General features: G+C 49.6%; 1 protein-coding gene across 9 annotated transcripts in view; it reads right to left on the bottom strand.

Annotated features, from left to right (window-relative positions):
- Positions 1–19,974, bottom strand: part of LOC114857960 (membrane-associated guanylate kinase, WW and PDZ domain-containing protein 2-like) — a 50,357-nt gene extending 30,383 nt beyond the window's left edge. For 2 of the 9 annotated variants that reach the window (XM_029154915.3, XM_029154920.3), the window contains exons 1-2: positions 19,333–19,971; positions 7,208–7,324 (exon numbers count right to left, since the gene is read on the bottom strand). In XM_029154915.3, coding sequence (XP_029010748.1) covers positions 7,208–7,324; positions 19,333–19,630 — 415 coding nt within the window. In that variant the 5' untranslated portion in view covers positions 19,631–19,971. Of the gene's footprint in view, positions 1–7,207; positions 7,325–8,473; positions 8,824–19,332 lie in introns of those variants that run through there. The other 7 variants (XM_029154922.3, XM_029154924.3, XM_029154917.3 and 4 more) reach the window with 7 other exon arrangements.
- Positions 19,975–22,531: the final 2,557 nt, after the last annotated feature.

Below are 22,531 nucleotides of genomic sequence, written 5' to 3'. Positions count from 1 at the left end.
ATTTGTTACGGGGGCCGAGGCAGCACCAAATCTAACGGGAGCTGAAAATAAGCACCAAAAGGTGAACGGGCGTGTGCTCCGTCACAGTTGTCCCCAGGTGGACGGAGTCACACCAGTGCGTGTACATATCCCATCTGTAACTATATAAAGAGGCGCCAAACTCCAGCGAGGCTTTTAACGACACGCAAAGCATTTGTAAAAATTGTACTGAGTCTAACGGCGCTCCTATAAAAAAACGCCTCATCCTTAAACAACCCAGGGGGGAAATATAATTGGGTTCTGCGAAACAATGCTGCAGACGTGACAAAAAAAAAAATACCCCACTGTCCTCAAACCCTGAACTTGTTTACCCAGAAACACACGCAGACACAGCTGCTTTCTTACTCACACTCACGCCTGTCCCTCTAAATGTCTCTCTCTCTCCTCATCAATGAGGCCTTTTTCTCTTCTTCTGGTTTCCAAATAACCTCGTTGCTCTTCCACCCATTTGTTCGTCCGCTGCCCCGTCTCCTCCCCTCTGTCTTTTTCCATCCATTTCCTCTTCCTCTCATTACCCCCCCCCCCCCCTTCTTTCGTCCCTGCTTCAAGCTCCGTGTCAAGTCTCGCTCTCACCATTTACCACCGCCCCCACCCGCTCCCCCCTCTTCAATCTTCCCGGTTGGCAGGTGTGAAGTGAGACAGCAGGTCTGAGCCAGGTACGACGGGGCGCGCGCACATTTGCACTACAAAGCCCGGGCTGCAGATGCAGCGATGCAACATGGCATCACGCTGACAGGAGCGTCTGCTACGGCAACAGCACGTCAGCGCCCGGCAACGCCGCCTCGCCATGGCAACAAGCCGCAACATCCACATTAGATGTACAAGAATAATATTTATGTCACATACGACACTTGGCCGTTTCACTACTTACAGTTTGGGGCGCTGCAGGTTCACGCTTCTCTCTGTCTCGCACTTCAGTCAATTACGATCACAACTCCAGCACTGAGCTCACACCTGGTTCCTTCAGTGATTCAGCTGGTGGTTAAATGGGTCAAAATGAGGTCTGGCTTGGGAGGGACTGCAGGCTGGGAAACAGAGGGTCACCTCTCCTGTGTAAATGCCTCTCTGGATAGGAGAAGCCCCCCCCCCCAACAGACAGACGTGATATTCTTGAGTTCAGCTGTCTAGGTTCCTATGCTGTGTGTGTATATTTGAACTATGCAAGGCCTTTCCTGAAAAAGCTGCATCTGGGCTGCATCAGCTGATGGAGCCTTTCTGGATGTGCAAACTGTGAACATCTTACACCTTAACATCTGTAAGACTTTTGAACAGAGCGCTGATAGGAAGCTACACCCCTGTATTGGTTTCCAAAGGAACTGTTTAGTTTAGAGGTGTCTGACTACGGTTTGTTTATTTGCTGGTTCTTCCTGGAATAGAAGGTATTTATCTTGCATTATTTGCCTGTTAGTCAAACTGTGTTCGCAGACAGTGAACGACAGCGATTCATTACTACACAGTGGCCTTCAAAGTTATGATGGGGAACTATTCGGAAATTCTGTCAATTCTGACAATTTGTAGATGCAGCTTTTTACATTTGCCCACCTTTACTTTTAAGAAAACTGCAAAATTATCCTTCAACTCTTCCTTGTTAATGCCACCCTTGCCTCATTCCTTTTTTATTACAATGGAATTTTATTCCATTGTAGTATTGTAAATAAAATCTAGCCTAATGGGACGTTTATAGTATTTCAGTCTAGTGCAGTAAATGCACTCTCTGCTCCAGTGTTTCATATTGTTCATCTGGTTTGTTTGGACTTTTGGCAAATTAAATTAAAATGAAACTGAATGACTTCACACACTGCTTTTGTAATTGTTGGCCTGTCAATGGCACCAGAGAAATAATGAATATGACAAAAATCTGAGAAGTTATTAAAAAGCAAGCTGACATTCAGCCAAAGCTACGTGTTAGAAGTGAAAGCTGGCAAACACAGAGTTACTCCAGGCTCAAAGAGCAGCTACAGCTCGTGTAGAGTTTCTTCCATAACGTCTGCCAGGTTCACCAGTGGTGGCAAAACTGGTCCCGTTCTCAGCTCAGCTTCTGGCAGAGCTGGAGTCTGGGAGACATGAAATTATTACATCTGTCGTGAGGAGTTTCATGTGGAGACAGAAATCAGCCCTGATGGGCTGAAAAGCACCTTTATTAGTCTGCAGAGGTGAGTGATGCAGAGAAACGATGCACACACAAAGCTCTGCTCTGTGTGTGTGTGTGTGTGTGTGTGTGTGTGTGTGTGTGTGTGTGTGTGTTCAGAGGAAAGACTTAAGCCTTCTGAGGTTCATAGTTTACTGACAGCTCACTCAGCGTTGCATGTTATTTAGATCTTGGTGGTACAAAATAAAAAAAAAGTGGGGTCACAGAAACATAAAAGGCTCCAGAGGAAGCTCATTTTGTGATTAGCTGTTAAGTGAGAGGATCATAATGTGGAGAGAGAGAAAGAAAAAAATAGATGAGATGACACCTGTCCAGAGCTTAATGCACAGAACACTTCGCAAACACTACCAGCTCATTAATCACATTCAATATTTGCTATATTCATTTCAGGAAAATTCATATCATTCCGCTTGCAGTCGCTTTCATCCGTGGGACAACATTAATCCGGTGTGTCAATCAAACTGCAGGGAGCACAGAACCACATCAAAGCAAGACAGCCAGCCCTTTAACGAGAGCAAGCCGGCAGGTAAATCACGCCTTTAAGAGAGTCCCTGGGGAATGATGGAGCGCTCTCCCTCGCAGACACACACGTAACAGCGGGCGCGCGCAAGTCTGTGTTAGACTCCCGTTATGCAGTCGTCCTAGTAAATCTCAGCACACAAACTCACACAAACAGCCCGTCCCACAAACACACAACTTAATCGTGTCTGCGTTACCTCGTTAAGCGGCTCCATTACCGTCACGACAAACATCCCCAAATAACTCTCCACTCTGCCTTCTCCTCCTTTGCATCATCGTCGCACAACACTAGGATCGGGGCCCACTCACATCTATATCAGCGACTACAAAGAAGGTCCCGGCTATAAACAGAACAGAACCGATGAATAAGGCGAACATGTTCCAGCTAAAGAAATAACCTCAACTGGTTCAGAACTCATGTTTGGAAGCAACAATCACATATTTCCTTCAGCCAGTGAAAGGCATCAGACAGATGGAGGTGGGAGAAATTGGTGGCTCAGCGAGGTGACAGCGTTCACCCAGTAAAATCATCGCAAATGAATGAACCGACTCTGTCCCTTTGTGTATTTATAGCACATGCATCCGATTGCACTTCAAGCGTAATGAATTAAAATCTAACATTATCGCAGCGACACATTGGCAACTGTGTTGGCTGAACCTAGAGATCACGGGGGTTGAATTCACAAAGCAGACACAGCTACAGCGTGACACCGAGCAGGCGACAGCAATGTCTTTGTTTTAAAATAACTGCCGAAAAGCCGAACAAATGACTTAAGACAAGACATCTTTTCCTTGAACTGTTTCAAAAGTTGTAACACACGCTTTCGTCACTCACACTTTCCTAAAAACTAATTTTATCTTTCATAATTTGACAGATAACATCCTCATAGTTTTATCCTGAACAAACTCAACAAGTCTTGTAATTCTCTGTGATAGTAATCTGTAAATGATCATTAGTGGATGTGGGGATGAGATGTCGAGAGCGCGAAATAAAGAGGCCAAAATGGCGGCGGGTTGAAGGAGAGCAAGACGGAATCGAGAGCCATCTTCTCAAATGTCACCGTCCGAAGGAGCGCCGGCTCCACTTGTACCTTGGAGAGGCAGCAGCCACTCATGGATGCTCCATACACATGTTCACACCACGTGGAACGTGGAAGGAACCCTCGAAGAGCAAAGCCAGGGGTTCTTCTACTCTACGTGGCCAAAAATGCACCTAACGACCAAACAGGAAGTGCCGTTTCAAACTTTGCATTGTGATTCTGTCATTTATGAATGTCGGTAGTTACATATGTTGACAGTCAAATCCCACCGCCAGGCATCATGAGGCTCCATATGGATCAGCTAAAGCGGCAGACCTTCTGTTTGCGAACATGCAAACCAGCAGGATCAGGCAAACAAGGTTTTAATAATCCCATAATCGTACCAGGACTCAAAGCAGAACAATCACAACAGCGTGAAAAATCACCAGTGAGCTGAACACAGCTGTTTCCCAGTGACACCAGCTCATAGGTCTTTAACAGACGCCCTGACCTCAGCTTAGACGTCACTGGAGTACACGCTGAATCTGCTTCTTGAGCTTTAAGGTCAGAGTGAAGTAGAAACCACCCACTCAAAAAAAATACTTTTATTTTGGTTTGGTTTTTCCATTGGTTTGTTGGGACCAGAGAGCAAACGCTCCTTAATAGGTTTAAACTGGTCCGATTCCCGTTTCGTCCGCTTGGTTTCAAATTTCTGCTGCGTTCACGAATACCTGCGAGATGAGAGCGCTCGGTCCTTTTCAAGTGTGCACGGCGATGCACGGGGAAAATGTCAGACAATTTGTTTTGGCTGCGCGTTTGCTGGAAGTCTTTAATCACCTGAGACATGAAACAAGGGTTTCTGTTGTGAGGGGTTGAGGCTGTTTGTAGCATTTAAGCACAGGAAATAGCGGCGGCGCTGCGGCGGCTACTGGATCCGTTTTACATCATGAGGGCAGCGCATTAACCTCGCCTCACCTCAGATTAGCATCGTCATTACCGCGGTCGCTGTCGCCGTGACTGCTTCCCGCCGCCGCGTCCGCTGCTCTCCAGCGCAGGAATCCCTGCTGGAGCTGCGGGGCAACGAGCGTCCAGGAGTAGTGAATGTCAAGTGACAGAAGCTGCGTGTATTTATGGGCGATCGGAGGGTGAACGTGCGTTTCCGCTGCTGAAGCTATTTATAGGTCCTTTTACTGATGCCTCTGAGTCGGGCTGAGCAGAGGGGATGGTTCTGAGGGGGACCACCACCTCCCTCATTCCTCCTCCCACCCCCACTCAGCACATGAACGCCCTCCTCCTCCCAGTGTCTCGACCCCCATCCTCTCAATTTCCACCCTCCACCTCTCTCCTACCACTTCTGTCTCCTCCTGTTTCCTTTCCTTCTTGCCCCCCCCCCCCCCCCCCCCCCCCCCGTGTTTATCTACTCGCTCCTTTAACACTGTTTAACACTCTCGGCTCGGCTTGAATCCAAAAAGCTGCTAACGTGCTTCTTGTGCAGAGAGCAGAACGGCCTCTGCAGGTGCTCCTGAAGTGGACGAGGGGCCAAAATTCAAATCATGTGTTTAATAAATAAATGCGTTTTATTCTATGAATGACGCCAGTTTTCTACAAATTCCTTTCACATTCTCCTGTGTCTTTCCTGCAATTCTGTGATTGCTTCCGCTCACATTTTTGCACATATTGAATTATGCACTCACTCCACTCTCCTCCACTAACTTCCATTATCTTTTAGGGAAGAATGACCAATCATTGAAGGTATGTAAACGGATGCACAAGTTGATGTCATGTAAGCCTTCTAGCGGTGTGAACACACACACACGCACACACGCGCGCACACACACACACGCCTCCTCCCACGTCCTTCAGCGTGACAGCATGTTGTGATGCAGAGTGGCGTCTGCTTGTCAAGCTGACAGACTTGCAATGACAGCCTGGTCAGAGTGCTGCAGACATGGGAGAAAAAACGCTGAACTTATAACGCTCCAAACCACAACAACAAACAGGCTGCGGGGCCCGAGCGGCGCAGCACCCGGGACCGAGAGCCCTGTTCATAGGGATCTGATGCTTTGTCACACTGATGCTCGAGCAGCGCCCGCTGCTCGGTGCTTCCCAGGCTCCCAGAAAGTTACGCAATGAATTGGTATGAAGCATCCTCAGTACAGATGTTCCCTGACCCAACTACAACACTACACACTATGCTGTCAGATCATCTGTATTGCATGAATAGTGGCCATAATTGAGAAGTAGTGACTAAGTTTTGCTTTTCCTAACAGAAGGAGCCTGTTGTGTCCTTAGGCACAGTTGAACCTGCAGTGCTGAACTACAGCCAGTCCCCTTCAGCTCAGCCGTCACCCTGTCAGCCTGCCCATGCTGCATTGTTGCACAGCCAACAGGCTAGAAAAGGTGGAAAACAGAGCGGAGGGGGGGCGTCTGGAGTTCAAATTGAAAAGGAGAAATGAAAAAATGTTTGTGAGGTTGTGACCGAAGAAATCTAAGTGGATAAAAAAAAGAGCAAAGAGATGAAGATGACAGGAGAGCGTGAGGGCAAGAGAGAGGCGCCCGGCAACTGTGCAGCTGTGGGAGCGAACGAAACAATCGCTTCTGTGTCAGCGGCTCTGGATGTCTAGTGTAGTACAAGAGTCAAACAACCATCACCGACGGGAAATTTGGTCTCTCGCGATTTTGCAGGCGGACGATGCCAGCTGATTCAGCTCATCCACCTTCATTGGTTATTAACACGGCATCTGCAACACGTTGGACGGATGTTACGTCAACAAGCGTCGAGTCAAAGTTCATCAGACCACACGCAGCGTGAGTGCAGTCTGTGGAGTCGGGAATCAGAGCGGCGGCGCTCTCTGGAGGGGCCGATTCATGAGCTGCTCAGTGCGTAGTATCGATAGCGGGTGGAGCTGCGGGCGTTAGCGTCGCCTCGGTGTCAATCACAGCAATGACATCGACCCCCGGGCAGGCAACAGGCAAACGCTGCTCACAAAACGTAAGCGTGTCTCCAGCGTCTCCATGACGACCTGCAGATTCCTTCCTAATTTCCTTTAGAGTGACGTGCCATTGCCTTCGTATACGTCCGAACGGTGTGTGCATGTTGAGCGTGCGCTAAAGGGAGCAGGGCGTCGCAGCGCAAGCCTCGACACAAGAGGGTGGTTGCCGTGGAAACCTCAGGCTCAGCAGCCGGACGACGGCGAGAGGAGGGAGGCAATAGACGATGAGCGATGGCGGAGGAGAGAGTGTGTGTGTGTGTGTGTGATGAGAAAAATACGAGGGCAATGTCCCAAAGGCGAGCGGGGGAAAAACTATAACGGAGGAAAGAAAAGATGAAAAGGCGCGAGGGGAGGTGGAGAAAATGGTGCGTACGAAAGACGGAGATGGCAATTACAGACAGAGCGACGCCGGGAGACGGAGAACAAAGAGTGGAGGAGAGGGGCGCAGGAATGATGGAGGCCGGGAGGTGGAGGACGGGGAGACTCACAGGGAACGGTGCGGAGGTAGAGGTTGTCTCTGATGATCTGCTGGTGGTCGTGGTCCACTGAGCCCTTGGAGAAGCGCAGGTTGAGGTAGTGCCGCAAATCCTTGTCAACCACCCCCCCTGGACACAAACAGGAAGACAGAGGTTACAGTCTGATTTCATTCTGCGGAAGCCTTTAAACAAACACAACTGGAACCAGTTAAGGGGCGCTGGTCCATTGAAATGCTTCTCTTCGCTCTCATGAAGAAAACATGCTATAGCTAAAATATAATAATGGCTACCACACACACACACACACACACACACACACACACACACACACACAGTAGTTGCCAAACTAGTGATCCCCTCTGGGCTAAATGTGTGGCGTCAGCAGGCTGGTCAACAAAGGCCTCCAAAGGACACGGGTCCACACCTCCTCGCCTCCTTCGCATCCCATCTGCTGCGTGCCCTCCTCCTTCCCATTAAGCCACTGAGGTGAGCACCTGCAGTAAAATAAACGACCAAGTTGTGCGAAGGCTGAGGGCCAAGAGCGGGCCAGCGCATCCACACACACACACACACACACACACACACACACACACACACACACACACACACACACACACACACTATTATCACAGTGCGATAATGGCCGTGAATGTTTCACCTCCCGTCAGCCCCATCCAGAGAAGCCCGGGAGGACGAGAGCGGAACTTGTTCCCCACACAGCATTTGCTATGCGGGGCTATCACACTGGACAGCAGGGGGGCTGCGGTTACACATGACAAACGTGTCGCCTCGCTCATGCATACTCCAGCGAGCTCCTGCCAAATTGACTTGACAGCGTTTGGCCTACCGGTGGAGATTAATGCAGCATCTACCTGTCAGGGGGAGCGTTCGGCGTAATGTTGGGAGAAAATGCCTTCCACCGCCTCGCGCCGCTCATACACTCATGTATGTGGCTGACACAGGTGACAGCGTTTCCACATCCTTTGGAGGAACATCTTATGTAAACTGACACCATTTTAGCGGGGCTGTGAGGCAACGAACTGATTCCCAAACAGCTACGCTGGAGAAGCGCGAGGAGGCAGAATACAAAGGGAGGCGGAATGAAACCTCCATTAACACCGCTGTCACACCAGCCCTCTATTTATTCGGACGCGAGGAACATCCCTGACGCGCACGGACAGACGACGAAGGCGTCTTTGCACATGCACGGCCGACGCGCACAGATATACGATATACGGCGAGCACGGAGAGTACAGACGGCCAGCGCATCCGGAGCACCTCATCAGCAGCAGCGGCGGCGGCGCCAGATGTTGGGAAGAGCGGCGCGTTCTCCACAGGTACGCACCCCCCCCCCCAGACAGCCCGTCCTCGCAGGCGTCCTCTAGCCTCGCAGGCAGGCGAGCGTCTCCTGCCGCCGGCCGCGGTCGAACGTCCCAGCGTCTCCCCTCCTGCTCCTCAGCAGCCGCTCCGGCGCGTACGCGGCGCCCCGACGCAGCCGGCCGTAATCCCAGGGAAAAGACGACGGGGATGAGGGGGGGAAGGGAGACGGCGAGAAGCAGAGAGCGCGCGAGAGAGAGGTGGAGAAAGACGGTGACCGTCGGGAGAGGAGAGAGGAGAAAGATGTGGCGGTGGGAAGCTGCGCTCCCAGCGAGCAGGCAGCGGATTGGCTGGGCGGCTTCCGCGGTCCTGTAGCGACCCCTATCTGCCGCCGCCGCCACTGCACCGGAGCGTCTGTGCAGCTGTGTGCTCGGTGTGACCGTGTGCTATAGGCAGAGAGAGGGGGGGCAAATGAGATAAACGCTCGTGCGCGGAAGCATCCGTGGATGCGCGTCCGTGTCCGCACCGTGTGCGCCCTGACGCTCCTCAAACGCACCGCGTGCAGCCCACCAGGTGCTCTCCCCGGGTGACCTTGTGTCAGCGCCCGCCACAGACGGACCGGGGAGCGTATGTCACGCCGATGCTGCACGAGAGCGCGCGCGCGCCCCCACGGGTTCACAGCTGCAGACGCCAGTGAAACAGCCCCGAGCGCCGCGTTGGTCAAGGTTTGGTCTGAATACGAGAAATCAACAAACAGCAACACAGATGCACTAACTCATGATATGAGCACTCAGCTCAGGGCACATGTGGGCGGGGGGGGGGGGGGGGGGGGGGGGGGGGGGGTGGTATTTAAACACATCATTGGTGCATCTGATGCTGTCGACACCACAGTCAGTGTTTCTGCAGCCGGATGCTTGCAGAGTCAGTGAAAGACACTTTTGTAGAGTTTCCGAAAATATTAGCACGTCAAGGAGAAGGAGATGACAGCGGCGATCAATCAGGAGCTCATCAGGCAGACAGAAATCAGGGCAGCTGCTGCTGCCCACGCAGGTCACAGCGTCCTGCCCATCAGCCGTGCGGGCAGTGACACACTAACGAGACGGCGCGTCTGAGCCCCGCGCACCGCCGCTCCTCCGCGCCGCAGCCGCCGCTCGGCCCGACGCAGCCGCGGCGGCCTCCGCCTCGCTGCTCGCTCATCAGCACGCTGCAATGGTGCAGCCCGTCCGCTCGCATCTATATGCGGGGCGCCTCGTGCTGTTTGTCTGCCGTCCTCCCGCTGAGCGTGCAGCAGGCTGCGGGAGTCCACGCACGGGGACAAGCGTGGTAAACGGAGACGGGGTGAGCACCGGGCTACGTCCGGTCCGTGCGTTCAGCCAGATGACGCCGGCAGGGCGTCGGGTTCACATCCATGCATGCATGAACGCTGGCACGCGCGCCGGGGTCTAATGCCTCTGTTGCTAGGCAACGCAAAAGAAGCAGGTTTGTTTACAGAGGTTTGATTTTTATCTAGAGAGCAACGCTGCTCTGTCTGCAAAGTGTTTAATTCCATCCTCCGTGTCTATTACTGATTGCTGAGCATTTACATAAAAACAACAACATGCTAAAATATTTTAGGATGGTTAATAACAGTATTCATTCTCCAAGTCAAACTTAATAGCTGTGTGTGATGGTTCCCAGTCTGTAAACTGGCATTAGATGCAGCACTTAACAGAGCGAGAGCTCTGTACAGACACGTTTGCAGACCAGAGCATTAAAGCTTTGACTTTGGCTTGGACAGGAAGTTGACGGAATTGCTCTTCGTTCCCCGCTCGCCCTGAGAGGGTCAAGATCACACTCCAATACCTGTCACTTATCCTGATGTGCCGTCGTCGTAGAAACAGCCTCTAAGCCGAGCGAACAGCAGCCACTCGCATGCACGAACCCGAGGAATGTAATCTTTAATCAAAACAGGGCTTAGTCGAGCATTTCTGCGTTTTCCTTTTCATTTCATGTCAGTTCCTCTGCATCCATGTAAAAATTCATCCAGTTAGCCATAAATAATTAGTGATTTGAAATTATATTTATAAACAATCATATCTTATGAGGTGTTTTAGGTTCATGTTTAATACGATCTGCTTTCATAACATCTTTTTATGGTTTAATCCTGTTTTATTAAAAGGAACATTCCATATTTTTAATTCATATCTTGCATATATTTAAGGTAGAAACATGATCATAATAGGTAGTCACCTTATTACTAATCCTTAAAGGTGAATATATTTTTTGTTGCAGCAACAACCAGTTATGCAGAACACATAAGGCAGTGTGCACTAATATGTTGATGGTCCTCATACGTCCCATTTCTCAGCGCTGCTCTCTCCCAACGAGGTCTGAGTGCACTGCACGGCTGAAGGGAGGAGCAGGTGAATGTAGGACCCAAAAGCAGCCATTTAGTTTGATTTGGGACGGCATAATGAGGCCTGACATGTCCACTCTCCCAGGAGGAGGAAGGAGAAGGGAAGCTCAGCGGAGACGCATCGATTCTCAGAGCGTCTCTCCTCACAAACTTTAATTGCTCAAGTCTTCGGCGCAGTCACACTTAAAAGACGCACGCCAGCGACCGCATTAAGGTTCAGGGTCGTTCTAAAGTGATTCGCGGGTAAAAACCCACCCACAGGTACAGGTGACTTACATCACCTCATCCAGACTGGACTTATTATATCTGGGGTCCTAGATCCTGTAAACACATTTACCTATTGTACACGTGAAAAGAAAATCCCATAATCACACGGACAGAAGAAAAACAGAGGGATGTAAAACACAGTCCAACAGTTTGTCAATATTGGCTAAACGCTCGATACTTTGAATGTCTAATACACCATTCATATTCAGGTTCCGTGCACCGCATCTTAACTGAGACGCATCCCCCCCTTCGTTCTCCACCAATTACAGCACGCACGCCTACGACTAATCGAATCCCAGCGACGCGGACGAGCGGAGCGCGGGGACGGCCAGCCAGTTAGAGGCGGAGATCCGAGCCGGGGGTCGGGGGCGTCCCGGGGGGAAGCCGGGGCGAGGCGGCGCTGGGCCCGAGCGGTTGTCATGGAGAACGAAATTCACAGGGAGACTCGATGATCGATAGCTTGCCTGCACACCCACAGGAGGTCACGCAGGATGGAGGAGCAGGAGCAGCTCTCTCTCTCTCTCGTACACACACAAGGAATATCTCTCCGGCTGCTTTCTCATCCAAAGTCTACCGAGCATTGCAGACAATACTCTTCATCTTCTGCAAATACCAGCAGTGTCTGCCACTGTATGCGCAGCTTTACCCTGTTGACTGTAATCACGCACTAATATCGCAGGCCTCCAGCTCGAGCGCGTTCTCCGCCCCTGTCTTTACCCTGTGAGCGGAAACGTGGAGTGAAACAAAAAGGTGAGCAAGTAGAAAAGCACAGGTGTCAAACACAGGTGTGATAAATGACACCGCCGCCAGGATCAGGCTGACTGTCTGCAGCTGTTCCCTCCAAAGTGTGTGCTTCACCTGGGACCGACAGACCAGCGAGAACGGACTGATTCACACAGGTGAGGAAGGAAGACCGTGATTATCCTCATTGATAAAGCCCATTTAGCATTAAAATAAACTCAGAACACTAGTTCATACATTAAACATATCTCACACACACAAAGTATGCTTCCCTACATAAATGTGATTGCTTTTAATCCTGCTGAGTTCTAACCCTGTTGAGAACGTCAATATTCGCTGTTGATGCCTCGCTTTCCGGTTTCAAGGGACTTGAAAGAGATGAGACTGGACAGTTTACACCTGATAAGCCGGTCAGTGAGTGTAGTCTGTATATTTTCTACATTTCATTTATTAGCCACATATGCAATATCAAACAAAGGTGTTAACACTAGAACACCTACACTTAAAACTTTTAACAAAGATCAATAAGAGGAAAAAAACTTCAGACTATGTTCATGTTCTGTTAAATAACTAAGGGCCTAAAGATTTTTGCACTTTTGTATATTGAGCCTTAAAAGTACAAGGATATTGGGGATGAATAAAGCTTTTATTGTCCAATATTGATTTTCTCTTACATGCTTTTCTATAAATAAACCTTGCATCTATTGTTTGTCAGAGGAAGCTCTGAGTCATTTACACGGCTTTAGTTTTCATCTCTGACTCTCTCCCTCACTAACCTGACCTCACTCAGTCTAGTTTAGTTGTTAAGCACGCTTAGTTTGACTCGACTGTGAAAAACCAAGGCTGAGCGTCTGTGTCCTTGTGGTTGTGAGTTATACTGTTTACGCAGGGACACTTTGAGCATGTGCATGTACTGTACAGGCCATTTGGCTGTGAATGAAGTATCTGTTTTCACTTGTTTCCTAATGGCATCATCACAGCGGCCGGCAGGGCCCATTATTAATAGTAAATGACACTGCTCCTCGCCTAAAGGTCTTAATATTGATCTCTCTCCCCTCACACTGGTCCTAATGATGATGTTCCTACTTGTCTTTCTCTACAGTGTTGAAAACAAGGTCCGACACCCATTTACATACGCAACGTCTGAGTCACAATAAAGACAAACAGGTCCAGGCTACAAATGAGGCTTCAAGATTGCAGGTTACAGGAAATGCCAGCCTGAATATTCCTCCTGCATGTCCCCTCAACCCGTAGCAGGCTACACAAGCACCGGAGGCTCCTGTTTTAAACTTGCACTCCTTGGCTCAAACGCCGCGTTCAGACGCTACGCGGAAAACCAAAGAGCATCCCAATGAGAAAGAAAGCAACAGGTCGCGTCCAGTACGAGCCACAAAGAAGAGCAAAAGGTGTGTGGGCATAAATACTTCATCCTCTGACCTGTAGCAGCGGGAGACTGAGTAACAATTATGTGGAGAAAACAGGAAGGACTCCAAGGATCCAGGAGGCAACGGAGAGTCATAAGAAACTCATTGTTTTGTGGGGGCAGCGGTCGATAACTCGGAGGATTAAAAGCAGCAGGGATTTGTTCCTGGTCAATACAAAAAATTAATAATGATGGTGACGGCGGCGAGAAGCCGCCCTCTGAGCGTCATAATGATTCTCCCCACCGATGCTTCATTTGGCTGCCACGGTCTGATAATCTAATAAGGCTTGTCTGTAGCGATTAAGGGGTCCGTCACCGTGCTGCACCCAAAGCACAATGAAATGAATTCAGCTCAACTCTACTGACCTGACGGCTCCTCTTTCTTGTCTCCATTACAGCAGCAGCGAGATTACCAACACCCAGCACATACAGCTCATAACTCACATTTTAACAAGCCAGATGGGAAACTACCTATAAACGCTCCCGAGTGGACACTTTGATTTGAGTCATCAACATAGTGATCATCATTTTATTATAACATTATTAAGAGTATTACGTTTATTAGAAAACATCCAAACTGTAGCATATAAATATGTTAATCGAAATATAAACAAAATGTAAACCTTATTCAGATAATAAAACACCAACAAGTACTAGACTGAGTCGAACCAATATGGTTCAGTCGCAAATAGCTGATTATCTCAAACTGTGGAATATTTTATTAAAAGTATGAAACGTCATTGAGCAGCAGCTCAATATATAGAGGTTCACATCTTTAACACATGGATACAAAAAAGGAAGATGATCAGCATCACTTCTGAAGTTCAAGTTGAGCTGAACCATAAGAGACCAGTGAAAGTGTGAGAAACAGAGGGAAACGCTGCCTCGGGCCTTGTGGAAGCAGCCGTGCATAAACTGACCAGACCGCTAGCGACCTCTGCTGGTGTGAGACGGCAACTGCAGGGACGAAGCGATGCTGAATGCAAATCAAGCAGTTTAACACATCAGCTGGGATTTCTTCCAGTGAGGAAGGCGCTGCCTGCTGCTGCTGCTGCTGCACTGCAATTTAGGCTCATGTTTAAAAACCCAGTAATTAAATTCCAATCTTAAATGAGCTGATGCATTAGCGCTACAACACTTATTATTACAGGAGGAACAATGATGAGGCACAATCAGGTGAAATCTATTATCCCTTGATGAAAAGTTAACATACAAAAAAAAGCAGATGATTCAAAGGGTTTTGAAACATACGAGGTTCTGTATAAAAGGCCCTTTAACTCCATATTATGACAAAGAGCCATGTTTGTATGCAGTCTATATAATCCTGTGTATGAGTTGGCTCCGATCCAAGATATGCAGCTCAGCAGCGATGGCAAGCCTCTTTAGCGAGTCAGGAGGGCGCGGAACATTGTTGGGAGCCGTCCACCAGGTTCCGTTGTGCAGCTAGAGCCGCTCCTGACGCCAGCTTTTATAATCCTCCTCATTGAGAGCTGAAGCCCACAGCGAAGCTATCAGATTAGCACTGGGGGCTAATCTACGCCGCTGCATGTCAGCGAATGAAAAGCATCCCCTGCCTTCTGCGCCTGACTGCATAAGATATGATTCTGTGGAAGTTGGAAAGGGCCTTTGTTACAGGCCCATATCTGGTTTTCGTCACGCGCTCGTAGCCACGTACGCTACATACCACGCCGAAAGCAGGCCTCGTGTCCCGTGCAGTGAATTTGTTGGTGTGTGAGCGAATGACTGTGGCATTCGCAGGCGTCCTGGCTGCCTCCGTCTCTAGGTGAGAGATGGCTGCCTCCCTCGTCTCCCGCAGCCCCACCGACCCCCCCCCCCAACCTGCACTCAGGCTGCATCACGTACAATGCTCGAGTGCATCCATTTCACGCCGCTTTGTAGTTCGACTTCACTCAAATTCAAAGGGGAAGGCTGCACTTTTGACTCCGCTGCACTGATGTGAGACACACTTTATATATATCTGCTCCTTCGTGTAAAACTGAAGTTTCACACATGACAAGTTTTTGGAATCAGATGTGATGAGAATAAAGAAGTAAAAAATATAGTAATGGATTGATGGAGCTCCAAGTAACCAACGGCAACCAAAATGCAAACAGGAACATACAAATACATGAGCAGTAAATTCATAACCACAACTCATTTATATATATATTCTAAAGAGGTTGTAGCTTGAACAAGAAAATAACATGTAATTAATAATTATTTGTATTGTAAAAATAATTACTTTGTATCGTAGCTATTTCCCATAGGTTTCTTCATTTCTTAATATTCCAACAGGAATTCCATGCATGCCCAACCTTGAATCTGTGTGCATTTCGTTCTCGGCATAACAAACACGTGCTAAACAAACAACACGCTGCTTCTTTCCTCATTCAGGGCATCATACAGTCTCATCGCCATGGCGACCCACCACAAAGACTGAAAAATGCTGGAAACTAGACACATTTCTTCTGACCTATGACAAGGACAAATGTGACATCTCTGCTTCGGTCCCCTCCTGTTCACTTCGGTGGACAGTGAGACAAATGACGCTACCGCCGCTTCGCGTCTTGGACATTTGTGGGATGAAAACTCTGTTACAGCGACAATGTTTTGACAGGATCCCATTTTCATCTCGTCACAACCATCTGCATCTCGCGCCCGGCAGCTCAGACCCAGATCGCCTCGCGCAGCGTGTCCACGCTGAGGAGAGTTGCCGTGACCTAATTCACTTAACTGGACCACTTAGACATTTGCGCTTCGGAGGCTGAGCTCCGGTTTGATCCTCTGAGCCGAGCGCCAGCAGCTTCGAGCCTCGACAACGCGATCGTCCGCCTCTGACAGAAACGAGACGCGTTTGCGAGTTAATAATATCAACAGAGCAAACAGTGTTTGTTATGCGTCGATTCTTTAAGCTCCCTAACAACACAGCAGGGAGAAAAAGCTCTTTGACCATCGCTCCGTCCACGGTCGGACGCGGGAAGACGGGTCAAAAAGCTGACAGCTTCAAATAACTGCAGGAACACAAAGTATACCTACAGTAGAAACAGTCAAAATGGACCCTGCACAGTAAGTCACAGTCCGCTACCAGGCGATGCTGTAATTAGCTGCCTGCATAATGTTTTGGGTCGGTTATGTAAGTCACTGTACCTGGAAGAGACAGGAAACGGTCTCTGCATGTTAACCTGAAGCCCTCATATGTGACTTTACAGTACATTTACCAAATCCTCCAGCTTGAAGCTCAACACGTTAGCCTGTTGTTGCTTAGATGCACCGACGACCACTGTCCCACTGCGTCTTTTGCAGGTGAAGCTCTGTTTCTGGGTTCTGCTGAAGGTCCTGTTCCCACATAAGCTCCGCTCCCATGTTAAAGGGCACGTTAGCATTGTGAATTCAAGTTGTTTCCTCCTTAAACATCCTTCTCCTACAACGATCCCGGGCTCCTCTCTAATAGGCCACAAAAAAATAACATCAAACGGGCAACACGGGCACACTGTGACATGTTTGTGGCTGGGAGTCTGCTGAGAACCTCCAGGAGGTGAAAATAGCAGTTGTGATACTGTTTATTGTTATGTAAATCTGCGCTGCATTTGTTGTGGATTAGGCCTGGGATGACAGCCTTAATACAATATGAATAAATAAAGCTAAAAATAGCTGACATTAATGTTATTATTATCACTGTAGCTGTCCATAGCTATTTATGACACTAGATTAAAGGAAACGAGAGGCGAGAGGGGATGGAATGATTAAATGCAGATTTCATTTTTCCTCCCATTTATTATATTAGGGGATATATTTAATGTTTTTTTTCTAAAATGGAAACGCTAACGGGACTGGAGGCTTTTTATGCTTATTTAGTCAAGGCTAACAGGTTTGCCATCGTTTTAGAAACAAGCTTTTTTTTTTTATTAATCTGCCAGATATAACCAAAGGAGAGAAATCACACTGTGCCGTTTCCTCCATACTGTCACGCCGTCACCATACTCTTCTTTTAGGACTTCACCTCTTTTTCTCACTCCGTCTCTCTCTCTCACAGACGCTCATCCACACTTCTCCCCATACTGTTTTAACACCTCTAGCGCGGTTTGAACTTCATTCCCGCTCGGTGCTGACGAACACGGGCGAGAGATGTTTATCAGATAATTACACACAGATGGACACAGCCAATCGCTGATCTACAGTAATGTCTGTTTTAAAGTGCAAATGCATGCGGGAGATTGGGAGATTGAAAAGTGGAGTGCGCATGTTCAAGAGAACGCTCCGATTACACTCATCGGGGATGAAGTCAAGATATTAGTGAAGCAGCACATCTGCTTTTGCTGTGGTGACGTGTAAAAGACGTTTCCTGAAAAGGTTTTAAACAGCTGCCGAAAATGCATAAAATGCAGGTGCTCACGTTTCATACAATTATTTAGACGAATGTAAAAAGCCTCTTTAGTTTCATCTTTGTTATTTTATATTGTTACTGATTTATTTACGGGACACTCGTGTGTCAGAGAAGTGAGACACTTGAAGCACTTAGCAAAATAAGTAACAGCCCTCTTGAGGAACATGCTTGAAGCACATTTCTTTCCTGGCGCCGTTCTTCATATTGAAGTTGTTTATCTCTGAAACAAAACAATGTTCCGCGATTGACTGATTGAATGCTACGAAGTATCAGAAGGTGACTGGATGCACATGTCACACCTGTGAAGGTGATGTCTGGAATGAGAAAAGACGAACCGGGTCGGGGCCGAGTCGGGCCGCGACCTCGCCCGGGGTCCATCGGGCCTCGCCGTCGCCGCTCCGCTCCGCTCCATAGGGGGCGCTTCTCCCTTCTACCTGACTGAGAACAGGACGGACGCCTCTGATTCAGAGGAGCCGCGCTACTGGGTGTCTGCAGGCGCACTACCATGAATACGCCGCGCTCTCCACTGGATGGGAGTCAGATGGGAGGACGGACGGACAGACAGCGGGAACGGGAGGAATAAATATAGGGCTGATTCATATAAGCGAGCACATAATAAACTCATGCTTCGACAAACAAGGTGGAGAATAGACTTGTCTGAGATTCACACCATTAGCATTTAACTCCTCGCACATCACAAGACAAGTCTGTGTCAGCAGCTCCTACTCAATAATCAATCACGTTGACCCATGGAAACACTGACACAAATCCTATGTGGGTGAAAATGTGCAACGTCCAAAAATAAGAGCCCGTCTGGCTCCTCTCACAAGGAAGCGGCTGTAATGCCCGTTTCACAGCCGGGGATGCGGCGCACAGCGCTTTCAGCCACTTACTGCTACTTAGACCCAGCGTCAGAGGGTGTGAGAACCACCATCTCCGCCGCCGGGCCGTCAATCCCATGTTCTGGTCTCCAGCGGAGCCGGGCGCGTTCGGCCCCGCTGACAGAAGCAGGTCACGCAAATCCACAGAAACGTCACCAGGCTCCAGATTCAGAGGCACGGGCTGCGCGGACACAAACAAAATGTGCACGAGTGCGTGTGCGCGAGTTACGGCGAGCGGCGCTAATCAGCGCGCCCAGCAGTGATTAGGCAGCGCAGGTTGAATTTTTCGTCAGCGCGTGATTGTGCTGTAATAACAGCGGCGCGTGGACCGGGCGGCGTCGTCCAGACCGTGCGGCAGCGGAGAGAACGCATCAGATCCGCGGCTCTCGGGCCTGTTCGGTGAACCGGACCCAAACACGGACCGAACCGCAGGCTGTGGCATCGCGCCTAAACGGACACACCCCCTCCGGGCTGTGGCGTCGAACCAGCTCTGACAGCGTCATAAACACACGGCGGCGACGCTCGTTCGGGGCTGCTTCTGGTCCCGCCGGACCGGACGCGGCGTCGCGCGTCCCAACCGACGGGCCCGGGCCCGTCCGTGCCGCCCTGGGCGCAGACTGACAGGTGACTGCGCGGATGACATCTCAATGAAGGCGCCCGCACGCGCCGCCCGCTCGCGCGCGCGCGCGCGCGCCGCCGGACCCTCTTCCCGCCCCGCGTATCTCTCACCTTGCTTGACACATTTGAAGCGGACCGGGTCCTTGCAGTGTTTGATGACGGCCAGCACGTCCCGGGTGGTGAGCCCGGCCACTGGCATGTCGTTGACCTCCAGCAGCAGCTCATCCTGGGCCAGTTTGCCGCTCTGGATCAGCCCCTTCCCCTGCTTCACTTCGCCGAAGTACGGGAACTGGCCGTTCTCCGCGCCCCCCCTCAGCTCGAACCCCAGGTCCCCTTCCTTCCCCCGCGTTACCACCGCTTCGTGGACTTTGTTGGTCCAGTGGTTCTTCTTCTTCAGGCTCTTCGACATCGTTAGGGCGAGTTGATCACCACGGGCTAGCCCACACAACAGCCTCCTACCGTCTCATCCCAGCCTTTGTGCGACCGGCTGCGGCTTCACAGCGCCCGTGGCTCCATCGTCGCCGGTGCACGGCACGCGCAGGGTCCGCTCGGCGAGCCGCGCGGTCGGGCGGAGGGCTGCGGTACGGCACGGCGGCGGACGAAATGCTTATTACTCTGCGAGACGCACAGACGCAGGAGACACAGATACTGGCGGATGACCCGGATGTGAAGCCTGAAGGAGGGGAGCGATGAATGGTTCTGGTTCGGCGTGCAAGGATGGAGAGGAGGGGGGAAATAACACGGGAGGCGCTTCGCTCCCGCTACGCAGCCAGGGGCGCTTCCTCGGGCTCGCTGTGATCGCGCGGTGGCGGTGACAAGTAGCAGAAGCATCGGTTCAGAATGCGTGTATATATAAAAAAACAAACCGCAAAGTAGTCCGGGGCATATCGATGGGGGGGGCAGCGTGGCTGACGTTTATGCCACGCAGCGCATCCCACGCGTTTTTAAAAGTATTTCAAGTGAGTGATGCAGCTTTGCCCCGGGGCAGCGTGGACAGAAGCCCCGCGGACCCCCCCCCCCCCAGACCCAAAGGGGGTCGAAGGGTTCGGACTCACCATGTGGCGCTAGTTGGTCGTAGCCTAATTACTGCGGAGTAATTGACGGGCTCTTTGTCAAAAACGCGTCAAACAAATTAAAACTGAAATCGTGCTGGAGTTTAGAGAAAAACTTGTTTTAATATAGTATTTGTCATGTCATAGTATTTGTGATGCACTATTTCTAAAAACTGTGGCGTTCGTATTTACCGTGTGCGTCACATCATCTGATAACTGGGCTCAGGTACAGGCTGTCAAACAGGAAGCGGCAGGTTTGAAAGCTCTATATAGCAGTGGGGAAGTGGGCCGAACTATTCTGCGAAAAAATGTGGGGGGACCGATTTTTTCTCCGGAGTAGAAATGCTTCTTGTAAATAACGACGACACGCAAAGACGACTGAAATGCTGTTGACAAATAGACTTTTGTGACTTTGTGGTCAAGCTTTTCGCAGACCGGACCAGCACCGAGGCCTTGTTGAGGATAAGCTCAGCCCTGTGTAACCATTTGGACCGTCCTGGATGTTGGTTCTGTGGGATGTGATGATGGAGAATGGATGGAGTCTTATTCTTGTTGTCATAATGTGAGCTGAAACACCTCATCGGCGCCTTTGGTCTCTGAACGTCCCCCTTCATGAAGCAGGCTGATGACACACACCCTCGTCCAACACAGAATGACAAATGCTTTTGTTGCCATTACTTTTTCATGGTTTTACGGAGTGAGCGAAGTAACGTCTCATTTAATATTTACCGCAAAAGTCGAGAGCCGCTCCTCCAGGTCTGCAGACGCTGACGACCCTCTGTGAACGTGCGTTTATAAGGCGCATGCTTGCGTTGTGCGACCGTCCTTCATACAAGACAACACACACAGTTTACAGGCCGTAAATAATCCATGAAGTATAGTGGACTCACTTTTACTGTCACTTTTCTTGCTTTAGGGCAAGTGTATTTAGGTCACACTGTACATTCTGGTCACAGCACATGTTTATGACTCTACTTAGAAGAAGATGAGCCAGGTTAGACGATTATAAACAAATAGGTTCGTAGAGAACTGATATTTTTCAGGAAAACGGCTGGATTAGCAGATTAATGATTATGAATTCCCGTTTTTGCGTTCGTTGCGCCTCTAGTGGTGGGTTTTAGAACTACAGGAGGCCTGAACTGTTCAGTAAGGGAACCCTGGTGGCCTCAGAGTCACCGTCTCACTTAAACTAAATTGTGAAATCAGCTGATGCTGCTTTAGTAAATCTGGCACATCGCAGCTTTCTGGATGTAGACGTAGGTGTGTTTGTGTGCACAGGTCATATCCTGCTCTTGAATCTATATCTGGATCCGAGCGTTTTACTATTTTGGACCTTCCTTTGTGAAGAAGAAGAAAAAAGGAAAAGCCATCGGCTGTCGCAGATCTGAGCTGGAGCGACTAAATTTGGAGCCACTTCAAGCGACTCATCGCCACTTTAGCGTGTTCTTCTGACAGGACATCGAAGTAGTGAAGCAGCAGCTCACACACACACACACACACACACACATGCACAGCGTTATGAGGAGCCGCGACCACAGCATTGCTGCCGTTAGTCTTTTTGTCTGTACTAAAATCAGGAGTTTGATGAATGCGTTTCACCAGCTGCATCTGATCACCTCTATGTCACATTATAAAGAGCAAGAGCTGAATTATTGTGACGGTGCACACCCTGAATGTTTGGAGCGGCTCCCTCAAACTGTGACAAATGCCTGTGACTGCGCTGATGCGCTGGGTGGGGGAGGAAGACCAAACAAAAGGATATTAATTTATATCATCATTACAGACAGAAACTAATGAGCCTCTCGGAGCAGTCTGCCAACAACAGAAGGCCAAAATACAATAAAACGGACCAGGAGGACTTTCAGTAGAGCCTATGGATTTAGCTCGTCATTGACTTTGTGCATTTACTGTTTGGGAAGAAATGCACGCTAAGTTGTTTTTATTGCTCAGCTAAGAAGGCGTGGGGGAGGTGGGGAGGAGCGGGGGGGGGGGGGGGGGGGGGGGGGGGGGTTCACCTTCACACACACACACACACACACACACTCTCGACAGACTCTGCTCATCTTTAGTTTATCCACAGATCTGCCAGAGCTTAAAGGAAAAACAACAGACCCTAGATAAATATATAATGTAAGCCCCGTTCTACCGAGACAGTCACAATGTTTGGAAAACATTCTAAACTTTAAAATGATATAGACATCAGTGACAAACCCAAGGGCACGCTGGACTGTAGCAGCAGTGAAATATCCGTTTCAAAG

The sequence above is a fragment of the Betta splendens genome, chromosome 6, assembly GCF_900634795.4.
Source record: "Betta splendens chromosome 6, fBetSpl5.4, whole genome shotgun sequence".
NCBI lineage: Eukaryota > Metazoa > Chordata > Actinopteri > Anabantiformes > Osphronemidae > Betta > Betta splendens.
The sequence above is the reverse complement of the archived record's forward strand: the minus strand, read 5'-3'. Positions and strand labels throughout refer to the sequence as shown.